This window comes from Epinephelus lanceolatus, chromosome 20 (genome assembly GCF_041903045.1).
Source record: "Epinephelus lanceolatus isolate andai-2023 chromosome 20, ASM4190304v1, whole genome shotgun sequence".
Classification (NCBI taxonomy): Eukaryota; Metazoa; Chordata; class Actinopteri; order Perciformes; family Serranidae; genus Epinephelus; species Epinephelus lanceolatus.
Genome location: NC_135753.1, coordinates 12144946 through 12157303, shown reverse-complemented (window position 1 = coordinate 12157303; position 12358 = coordinate 12144946). Strand labels below are relative to the sequence as shown.

Genomic DNA, 12358 nt, shown 5'->3' with positions numbered 1-12358 from the left:
TAATGTGGTTGTTGATCAATATCCATCAATGGATCTTCATACGCACTAACATGGTTAAAGTGGTTCACAGTGGGGCGTGTGGTGGCAAAACAACTATTTAATGAACAGTTTAAAGAAAAAGTCTTCACACGTCGGCTTTCTTTCTTGAGTTTTAATAAGCATTCATGAATGGAGTCACACACATACAACCGCATGAACAGTCAGTCAGTGAGTGAGTGCCTAGCAAGTCCTCTAGCCCTGCTATCTTTATAGTTGCCATAACACATGCACATCGATAGTCAAAATATGTGGTGCCTTGACATTCCTAAGACACAACATCTCTTGAGGAGACTTGGTGTCTGAGCTTCCCTGGCTCGTAACCTTGGTGTCTCTCACTGCTGTCACAGTAGGGGTTCAATTCAATTCAATTTTATTTATAAAGCCCAATATCACAAATCACAATTTGCCTCACAGGGCTTTACAGCACACGACATCCCTCTGTCCTTATGACTCTCGCAGCGGTTAAGGAAAAACTCCCCAAAAAAACCCGTTTAACGGGGAAAAAATGGTAGAAACTTCAGGAAGAGCAACTGAGGAGGGATCCCTCTTCCAGGACGGACAGACGTGCAATAGATGTCGTACAGGACAGATCAGCATAATAAATTAACAGTAATCCATATGACACAATGAGACACAGGGAGAGAGAGAGAGAGAGAGAGAGAGAGAGAGAGAGAGAGATGCAGGTAATGACAGTAGCTTACAACAACATTATTGAAAGTAATAATATTAGAGTTATAGTTCTGGCTACTGTGGTACAATATGTTGAAAGTATGTATTAATATCTGGCAGTGTACATGTGTGACAATAGTCATATGTGTATAATAACAGTAGAAGTATGACTAATGACTAATGATGGCAGCAGCAGCAGCAGGAGGCATCTGGCAGGACCACGGCAGCAGCACAACCACACATGTCACGCTGTCCAGGCACTGCTGCGATATGAGTTAATCTGAGAGACAGTGGAGCACAAAGGCTCCGGAGAAGAAGCCGAGTTAGTGACATGCAGTACGGCCGAGTTAGCAAGATGCAGTAATAGGATACGAGAGAGAGAGAGAAGGAGAGAAGGTGCCCGGTGTATTATAGGGGGGTCCTCCGGCAGACTAGGCCTAAGTCAGCCTGACTAGGGGCTGGTACAGGGCAAGCCTGAGCCAGCCCTAACTATAAGCTTTATCAAAGAAGAAAGTCTTAAGTCTAGTCTTAAATGTGGAGACGGTGTCTGCCTCCCGGACCGTAACAGGAAGATGATTCCACAGGAGAGGAGCCTGATAGCTGAAGGCTCTAGCTCCTGATCTACTTTTGGAGACTTTAGGGACCACGAGTAACCCTGCGTTCTCAGAGCGCAGTGTGCTGGTGGGATAATAGGGCACTATGAGCTCTCTAAGATATGAGGGAACTTGACCATTTAGAGCTTTATAAGTTAACAGTAGGATTTTAAATTCAATTCTGGATTTTACAGGGAGCCAGTGCAGAGAAGCTAAAACAGGAGAAATATGATCTCGTTTCTTAGTTCCTGTTAGTACATGTGCTGCTGCATTTTGAAATTCATCTTTTTAAGGACTTACTAGAGCTACCTGATAATAGAGAGTTACAGTAATCCAGCCTTGAGGTAACAAAAGCGTGGACCAATTTTTCTGCATCTTTTCGGGTCAGGATAGGCCTAATTTTTGCAATATTACGCAGATGAAAAAATGCAGTCAGTGAGGTTTGTTTTAAATGAGAATTAAAAGACAAATCTTGATCAAATATTACTCCGAGGTTTCTTACGGTAGTGCTAGAGGCCAGAGCAATGCCATCTAGAGAAACTATGTCATCAGATAAAGAGTCTCTGAGTTGTTTGGGGCCAAGAACAATAACTTCAGTTTTTTCTGAATTTAACATCAGGAAATCGGTGCTCATCCAAGTTTTTATGTCTTTAAGGCAGTTATGGAGTTTAGTTAATTGATTACTTTCTTCTGGCTTCATCGATAAATACAACTGAGTATCATCCGCGTAACAATGGAAATTTATAGAGTGATTTCTGATGATGTTACCTAAAGGAAGCATAGATAGAGTAAATAGGACTGGTCCGAGCACAGAACCTTGCGGAACTCCAAAACAAACTTTAGTACTTAAGGATGATTCATTACGAACGTCAACAAACTGAAAGCGATCAGATAAATAAGATTTAAACCAGCTTAGTGCAGAACCTTTTAGGCCAATTAAGTGATCCAGTCTCTGCAGTAGAATTTGATGGTCAATTGTGTCAAATGCCGCACTAAGATCTAATAAAACAAGTACAGAGACAAGTCCTTTGTCTGAAGCAATCAGAAGGTCATTTGTAATTTTAACTAGTGCTGTCTCAGTGCTATGATGCACTCTAAATCCTGACTGAAATTCCTCAAATAAATTATTATCATGGAGAAAATCACACAGCTGGTCTGTGACTACTTTCTCAAGGATCTTTGACATAAAGGGAAGATTAGATATTGGTCTATAGTTGGCTAACACCTCTGGATCCAGGGTGGGCTTTTTTAGTAGAGGTTTAATTACAGTTACCTTAAAAGACTGTGGTACATAGCCTGTTAATAAGGATAACATGATCATATCTAATATATGAGTGTTAACTAAAGGAAAGACCTCCTTAAGTAGCCTAGTTGGGATGGGGTCTAAGAGACACGATGATTTAGATGAAGAAATCACTGCAGTCAATTCTTGAAGAGAAATTGGTGTGAAGCAATCTAAATATATATTAGGTCTTACAGCTGTGTTTGAGGTTAGATAGGTACTATCTGAGGACAGGAGGTCATGAATTTTGCCTCTAATAGTTAGAATTTTATCATTAAAAAACCTCATAAAATCATTACTGCTAAGGGCTAAAGGAATACAAGGCTCAATAGAGCTTTGACTCTCAGTCATCCTGGCTACAGTGCTGAAAAGAAACCTGGGGTTGTTCTTATTGTCTTCTATTAATGCTGAGTAATAGTTTGCTCTGGCATTGCGGAGGCCCCTCTTATAAGTTTTGAGACTGTCTGTCCAGATTAAACGAGATTCTTCCAGTTTAAATGAGCAACACACATCATACATCATAGCAATACCAAATACCAGAATTTTCCATCACACTCCGCCCTTTTTAGCATTCTCATGCTAAACCATGAGCACGGTAGCTTAGTGGTTAGAGCAGGCGCCCCATGTACAGAGGCTCAGGCTCAATTCCGACTTGCAGCCCTTTGCTGCATGTCACTCGCTCTCTCTCTTCCCTTTCATTCACTTAGCTGTCCTATCCATTAAAGGCAGAAAAGCCCAATAGGAAATCGTATAAAAAAAAAGAAAAAGAAAGTGGTTCGCAGTAATGGTTTTATTGCACTTGAACAATTCAGATAGGTACAGTTAACCTATGAATAACCTATAGGTGATAAATAAAACATATATATATATATATATATAAAAATAAATGAACAGTTCTTCAACTCAAAGTAAGAGTCTTGTTAAAACAAACTCGTGTCTCCTGAGAGAAAAATATAAATCATATTGGATGTTTATTGACAGTAAACATCCCAGAAAATTGCAGGTTGCCTGACAGACTGACCTGCAGCTGTGTTCGGGAAACTGAAACGGTTCAATCAAACTGTGCTTGAAGCCAAGGCCAGCGACTGACCAGACTGTTTATAATTGAGTTTGAAGCACTTGATTGGACACACCGTCAGTAATAACAAGGCTGTAGAATTGCAACCAATAAAGTTTGATATATTGTTGAAGCCAAAATTGCGATCACAATCATTGTACAGATAATTGTGCAGCATTGCTATCCAGGCTCAGCATTTATATTTAAATCCACCACACGTATTCATGCCACTTAGTGAGCAATTAATAATTGTTGCACCTGTTGATAAAAGTTGCACTTTTTGGGTTGTTGATAGATTAATAAAACCCTCCAACAAGCATAGTTTAATATGCCTTTGATATTAAAAAGGTAATAAATAAAAGCATCCACTAAAATTTAATTATGTTGTCAATGCTCAACAGCTAATAACTTCATTAACATTGAATATTTGCTTTTCCTATCAAGCCGGCAGCTATTATGTAACATTTTCAAAGGGCAAATTGTTTGTTTTGAAACTAGAATTTTATCGTCTAGTGCCGCTGGCTGTTTAGAATAAATATGCAGAGAACTATACAGTTAAAATGCCCGTTTTAATGCTGATATATTGGACATCAGGCTACAATGGAGAGCCGAGTACATAACTTCCTTAGTAGTACTAAGTGATCTTTTGCTCTCCGTGTCTCATGTCGCTGAGTTAATTTGTTCTCCACATGTTGAGTGTGTGGTGTTATAGGATATCTATGTAAGGAGCTTAATTATTGCCCTCTTGTCTTCTGACTGTAAAAGGTCAGTGAGTGTGTGTGCCTATTTGTCTGAGAAGAGCCTGGTGCTCGAACGTTATACGACATTAAAATCCTTCTAACAGGAGCTACTTGGTGTTTGTTTCAACTCTGCCCATTTGTCTGACCCCAAGAAGGCTGTACTGGGGGACACTGGTTTCTCTTTTTATGAAAGGGCAGTATCATTATGTATGTTTGTGTGTGGTCACAGACTGAATCCCATTTCTTATTTTTACCCCTACCCCTCAGAACAAAGTTAAAAGGGGTAGTGGTTGAAGTCTTCCTCTATTAAATAGGACAATCCTTCAAGATCCTGATTTGTCATTTGCAGTCGTCGATGGCGTTTACGTAAGCAGACGCAACTATGACATTTGCCATTTATCTGACAGTGACCGAAAAACATGGATGCTCGTGAATCGTTCACAACATAAGTTTCAAGCTATCAGTCCATCTAACAATCATTACCAGGCCACTAGCGGTGCTCTGTAGGCTAACGTTAGCAACCCATGCCCCTAGCCTACAAGTCTGCACAACTAGTGCAGTTAAATTTTGGGTGTCGCATGCCTATGAAGGGATGAAAGAGACATGGAAATACGTCCTAATGCAGGGCTGTCATGCACAAATCAGCAATAACATTGTAATGTCACTAACTAACAAGCTAACTAGCTAGTTAGCTACTGAGACATCGGCATACTTAGCTCCAGCAATAGCCATGGCAGAGGGCATTATGTTTTTGGATTTTCAATCTGTCCATCCCATTGTTGTCAACGAGATATCTCAAGAACGATGTGAGGGAATTTCTTTAAATTTGGCAAAAACATTGAACTCAACAATGAACTGATTAGATTGTGGTGTTCAAAGGTCATGGTCACTGTGACCTTACATCTGTCTCATTGACATTAACACGATATCTACAGAACCCCTATAGGTAATTTCTTCAAATTTGGCACAAAGCTCAACTTGGACTGAATGATGAGCTCATTAGAATTAGGTGGTCAAAGGTCACTGTGACTTCACAAAACACCTTCTTGGCCATAATTCAAGAATTCATGTGCTAATTATGACAAAACTTTACACAAATGGCAACAGAACAAACACAAGAAATGATTAAGTGATGACATTTTACATCCTAACGGTCAAAGGTCATCTCTACTCTGACATCATAATGTTTTCTGGCCATTATTCCACACCATAAGGCCAGCTCTGTCCTGGTGGACGTGGTGGGAGAAAGGAGAATGATAGCCAAGCTATCATGTCCCAACCCCAGGCAGGACACTGTGACAGCACTGGGCAGCTCCTTCAGCAACAGACTGCTTCACCCGGGGCATTTGAAGGAGAGATACTGCAGGTCCTTCCCTCCTGCTGCTGTCAGACAACACAACCAACACTGCTCCCAGGAGACCACACATACTGAAACCATGGACAATCATTCAGAACTAATGTGCAATATCAGTATCTGTATATGCACTGTGAAATATCACACTGATATATGCAATAATGTAAATTCTGCTACTCAGCCTGTTTATTTAGTCAATCAATCACTCAGATACAATATCGGTATTGTTAAACTGTGCAATATCTACACTTCCATCGATCAATAATGTGAAATCAGCCATCCAGTCTGTCTCTTTATTATATTTTGCTTCATCCTGATGCTTCCTCATGATATTGCTTTGTGTTTTTGTACAATTTACTTATTTTACATACTTCTATATTCTTCCTTTCCTTTCCTTTTGGCACTCTCCCCTTGCTGCTATAATGTTGCAAATTTCCCCAATTTTTGCAAATTTCCCCAATGTAAAGGATTACCTTATCTGAACTCAGGGACAGACGGGGAGACACTTGGTTGGGTACTGAATTGGTGCCACTAATCTTGGTTACTCATCTTGAAACTGTGCTGATTGTATAGATCTTCTGTGCTGCCGCGCAGAAGATGCATCTGAAGCACCCACATTTTAGAATACATAGCTTCTTTGCAGCAACATTCATATTTCATGTTTGTTAACTGTCATTGCTGCATATGAATCTTAACAGACATGGATTTAAACTGCAACTGCAACTTGACAGGTACAGGGAGGCATACAATCACAAGGCCATAATGCTAGTTTTGTTATGCTTGTTATAGATAAAATGGATATAATGCATTGAAATAACTATGAACTAAAACAATGCAATGGTTTGCATCAAATATAGGGGCATAGATAGGGGCAAAGAAGTATTGGAATCAAGCCTTTAGGGTGTTGTCTTTGTATGTCTGTTGAGTTTTAGGGTCCATGTCATTGGTTCGACAGCCCACTGGTTTGACATCCCATTAGTCCGACTGTCCGCGGTGCTGAACGGCTCGCAGCGGGCGTATGGTGCGCCGCGACCGGCTTGAGGCGGAGCAGGCTTATGTGTTTGTCACTTTCTTTTTCATTTTAACCCACACCATGATCTTTTCCTGACCCTAACCAAGTGGTTTTTGTGCCTAAACCTAACCAGACCTTAACCACAGGGCATCATGATGATTTCGGAACTTTGGAACAATGAGTTTAATATGGTCGGAACAATGGGATGTCGAACCAATGGGCTGTCAAACCAATGGGCATTTCCCGAGTTTTATAGATGATATTATACGACACATTCAGGAATATCACTAATCAAACTTTCTATTGGCTCTGCCTCCCCTTGCAGGTAATGAGCTATTATACCGGAATCGTGATGGCGACGTCGTCAAGTTCAACGTCGACACTGATGAAAAGACCATCTTGGTGCATAACAAGAAGTTTGTAAGTCTTTAGTCATCTCCTTTTTTCTCTTTACTTTCTCACAATGACAGGACTGAAGAACTGACCATGGCTGCCCGTGAATTAAATTAAAACTTTTCCTCTAGTGTCAGCAAATCAAAGCACCCAAAGCTCTTTTTTATTACGAAGCTTAATCAAATGATCCATTATTGCTGTGAAATGTGGACTGCATAGTTGAAACTTAGGGCATGGCTGTGTGGGAGGAAACGTGGAGATGGCGATGGAGATGTAGCGTCAGTGTGCTGCGGCGGCTTGGGTGACGACACACAACATTATGTCCGCCATCAGATCGCCAAGCCCTGGCGCAAAGATTAATGCAACTCCCATTTGCTTCAGGAGCTGAGCAATCCGTCAAACGCAGTCATTTAAGGACTAGTTTAATGAAAAAATACCACGCATGGTTAAAGGTCTCATCTTTTTGTCTTTCTTTTTTCCCTCTTACATCTGCCTTTCCTTCACAGGAAATGTACAAAGCCAGCAAGTATGAGGTGTCTCCTGACATGAAGCATGTGCTGCTGGCCTACAACGTTGCACCGGTGAGCTTCTCATTTGTTTGCTTGTTTTTTGAATTAGCAAACTGACAGGCAAATATGTCAGCCGCCTCTGTTGGGAGGAGGGTGCGGTATACGCTCGTAGTGCAGTGAAGGCAGGGTGAGAGAAGAAGGAGGGAGGGAGGGGAAAGTAATCATGGCGAGGTGTGAAGGCCTGTTGCACACCGCTGCCTGTCAGCAATGGCGGCGGCGGGGGCCAGCACAGCCGAGTGGAACTGTAGCGAGGAAGGCAGGAACACAAACAAACCCCCCGGCGCTGAAACCGGCTCGCTGGGAGGGAGATGAGATCGACAGGAGGAACAGGAAGTATTGGCCTGGAATTTATCATTTCTGTGCAATTGTGAATAAAGTGTCCCATGATGACTACATCAACTCTGCCAACACCTTGATATGCATCAAAGCATTTCATCCCCTAATATAGGTAGATCAGATATATTGAATCATTTTGCGAGCCAATGTCTGTGTGTTTACTTCATTCTGCTTCGCCACTGAGTCACTGTGGAGAGTTTGTGCCTATTGTTAGTGTGTGAAAGATGCTGGGAGAGATATAACCTCCTGTTATTGCCTGAGATGAATAGAAAATATTATGACACACCAGAGATGCCGTGTGTGTTGTGCTGCATTTGTTTGCATTTATTATTCCATCCGAACCTCCATCACCTTGATAGATGACAGTCATTCCTGCTATACGCTCGCTTTAGCAGCACGCAGTCACTCACTGGCAAATGCAGACTCATGTCGCACACCTCATCTCTATAACATGTTGCATGGGTCAAGGGAGTTCATGATAAACACAGTGTTTGCATACTAACACACAACAAGCCATCCTCAATTTGAATGTGAATGTGTCTTTAGTTAGCAGTGACTTATTACACTCCTGCATGTAGCATACACAAGATGAAACTATTTTTAACATACAATTACTGTAGAAAAACATCTGTCAAGAAATGTTCAGTAATAGATTTCAAATAGTGTGTGGTGTATTTTTGTAAGATGCAAATGTGGAGTGAAATCCAATGGAATCCATAGCAGCTTTAAATAGAGGAGAGCCAGATATGTTGTTGTGAGGAGTAATTAGCGAGTAACTTAAAGGGAACCTATCATGTTTTCCTTATTTTCTGTCATATAGTTTCACAGACCGGGCGGGGCAGAGGCGCAGCGCACCTGGAGGTCACCACAATTGTAAATCAATGTTGTTTCTCTCGTGTGCGTGCGCTCTCTCTTTCTCTCTCGCAGTCTCACTCTGTTTCTTTTCTTTTGACTTTTCTAAGATGACAGATGCTGAATATATACTCCCTATCTGATGCTGTGGCTGTTTGTGGTTGGCTGAGAGGGCTGTGAACTCATTAGTTTGCAGCTGTGTTAATCAAATCAGGTTGGGTTTCCATTACGCGTGCCAAACGTGCCAAACGGTGCCAATCCCCTTTGATCTGACATCAGATGTGACGGGACAGTCGATAGAGAGATATATTTATGTGCTGATTGCAGATAGTTGCATTGAATAGTGGTTTTTGTGGCTATTTATTGCATCGTTAATGTGCCTGATATTCTGGAAACCTGCCTGTGAGGTTTTGGCGACGTGTGCACACTGTCCGCCAGTCAGCCAAACCTCGGCTTACACCAGCTGCGCTCCGCCTGCGCTGACAGTAGACCTGGTTTCAGCTGGCGAGCTTTTAGCGCACCTTTGGCGAAGCCTTTTGGCACGAAACTGTCACTGTGCCAAGCTGGATCTGTCGACACCTCCCCCTGCTGCATCGCCACACCCATCTCAGTGCACCTCGGTTTGCCAAACTACCAAACTGAGCACGCCTCGGGTTGCGCTGCTCAAAACTAGCTCTGCGCGGGGTTCGCCACCCTGCGCCACGCCGGGAAACTAGAGCCCTCTGTTTCCAACATTTCTTTTTAAACTTTTAAGACAAGCTGACCTCAGCTTTTAACAGATTTTCTGTAGGTCATCTGCTCCGGGTTTGCTACTGCAAGTATTTACATCGCATAGTCTACCCTGCTACATGTAGCTACACGCTATTGTCAGGGAAACATGTAATATTTGTTGCCAAAGTGTTGTTAATTTCTCCCTGATTTTGGATCATATGTCTTCTGGAGCGTGTCTGGTTGTGAAGATTTTGAAAGTGCTGCTACATTCCTTTACAGTAATCCCCCTCTTGCAAGTATGTGGCTACATGTAGCAACATGCTAACATCAAGGAAACATGTAATCATGATTGCCAATGTTGGTAATTTCTCCCTGATTGGGGACCATATTCCAGCTGGAACATGTCAGGTCGAGAAGATTTTAGTTTAGAAGCATTTATCGGTTACTTTCAAATGCTGGAAAAGGCAGTTTTTCTGAGTTACAGTCATTTACCCCACTGCAATGACAGTGCAGAGATGCCAAGATACTTAAGACCCAGAAACACTGAGTAATCAGAACAGTCTGGGCTTCTTCAGAAGGGGGGCTTATGTAGACAGGCACTGTAAGAAAGCATCTCAGACAGAGGGTGAGTAGAGTGCTTGACGTGAATAACGTTTTTTAATGGCGGAGGCTGAAGTTAGCGTCACTCTCGTTCCCCTGTCAAAAAGCCTATGAGCTTTTTTCCAGTGGAGTTTGGAGTATTGTAGAAAATAAGTTCTGTGGTAAACAAAGTTTTAATGAAGAGAATCTTCACAAGTAAGCAATAATTTTTATGATTCTTGAAGTGTAGATGCAATCACTACAAGTAAATCGCTAATGTTGACTATAAACAAACTACACCGTGTATTCATGACTAAATGTTGCCACCTCAATAAGGCTGTAAAGCCGTGTTCAGCATGATGACATTTTTTAGTCTCAATTAGCCACTTGTTAGCAGCTGCCTTTTTTAGGACACCTAAAGGCTTCAAAATTCACGAGTGGGGTATTTTATGCCATAGAACAAAACATGAAAGTCTCTTAAACTTGTCATAACCACAGACCTTACTTCAGGCATATCACCAAAAACACATTCAAGAAATCCATTGACCTCAAGACGAGGGAAGTGAAAGGGCAAAAAATTCTCATTTCAACATTTTGGGACTCATCCCTGAGCCACTCTGTACAGGTGTTCCAGTACAGACGGCCTGAGTCATTTAAGCATGAAAATATGTTCTCGTAGAAATCCAAAATACAAGTATGAACCTTAAAATGAGCAGAATAGTTCCCCTTTAACAACAGACTGAGGAGTAATGTTCTCCATCCTCCAGTAAAAAGGGTCAGGGCTGTTTCACATGTAACCACACCCAACAGTGATGTCACAATGCACTGACACACCCTAGGGTACACTTGTACGTCAGTGCAGCAAGGTGAGATATTAAACCACTGGAGGTCATATCGGGGGTGTTAAGTTATCCTTTAAGCGTTTGTTTTGATATGTAAAGGACCTGTGCACCAAAATGGACCAAAATTTCAAATCTATAATATTTTTGTGTTAACTATGTTGTAGATTTTATGGCAGCATGAAAGACTTTCAAAGTATTCTCTTTTTTCTCAGAAGTACCCACTTACAGCTCGCATTTTCAGTGTTAATTTCAAGGAGATCGTTATTGTCAGTTTCTAGTGCTGTTTTCTTTCTTTTCATTTTTATAGAACCGTTTCTTAAGTCCAACTTTAACTGTGACATCCACATTTACTTTCACTCAATAACAGGGAAATAAAACAGTTTAGATGAAGATGCCATGGTATAACTGCTGCCTTTTTTCATTAGAAGTGATCTAAAGTGAATGCTCTCCCGCTTCCTGTTCTTCCAGGTGTACCAGCATTCTTACACGGCCTTCTACATCATCTGCAGTCTGGATACTCCGTAAGTAGGCGACAGGGCTGCATTGTTCCATTTATATTGTCTCAGCCCACCTGACCTCGCTGTTTGTGACTCCGAAAGCAACTCATTCCCACCTGTTCTCACAACTGTCCTCCTACAAAGCATCTGGCACATCGACTGCATTGTTAACCTCCAATCTCTCAGCGAGGTGTGAGGTGAAAGGGTTGCTAAATAATCAGTGACCTCAAATGGCAGACAGGTTTGCCGTGACATCGACAGATCTTACATCTCAATGGTTAATATGCCCAAATGTAGGAAGTGTTAAGTGTGACAAGTCTTGGCTGCTTTGCTGATCCTCATTTCTTTGTGTTATGAAAGAGAAGCTGAAAATGTTCATTTAGCCATAACATTTTGTTTTCACAACCGGATCAACTGCAGAAAGCTGTAACACACGTTTAAAGTAGTAAGTTCAAGAGCTAGAAATTGTGGCACTTTATTATCTGGTACTGATCAGCCGCCAAGACATGTTACGGTCATTTTGTCCAGTGAGTAGACACCTCACTTATTTACCTTTAAATTACATCCACATCAGGTCATAGTGATTCCAGCACTGTCAGCAGTTCTAGTGCTCAAATCTATTTGTGTGCTGCCACCCAGTGGTGATGTGCCAAAATAACTGCCTCGGCTGATGACCTCATTCATCCTCGGCTCCAGACAAAGACATAGAGGCAGTGGCACCTCTAATTCTGCAGCCTGCACTGCGCAGCACTTTTCCCAATAAGGAGAGGTGACACTGTTACAGAGCGCTGGTATTTATGGATACACTTAAACCTTTGTTCTCAGTCGTGCTA

At 41.7% G+C, this 12358-nt stretch overlaps 1 protein-coding gene across 5 annotated transcripts in view; it reads left to right on the top strand.

The window, feature by feature from the left end:
• dpp6a (dipeptidyl-peptidase 6a) overlaps positions 1-12358 on the top strand; it is a 350581-nt gene that overhangs the window by 292723 nt on the left and 45500 nt on the right. For all 5 annotated transcript variants that reach the window (XM_033638754.2, XM_033638755.2, XM_078162828.1 and 2 more), the window contains 3 exons: positions 7072-7166; positions 7646-7720; positions 11497-11549. In XM_033638754.2, coding sequence (XP_033494645.1) covers positions 7072-7166; positions 7646-7720; positions 11497-11549 — 223 coding nt within the window. The remainder of the gene's footprint in view (positions 1-7071; positions 7167-7645; positions 7721-11496; positions 11550-12358) is intronic.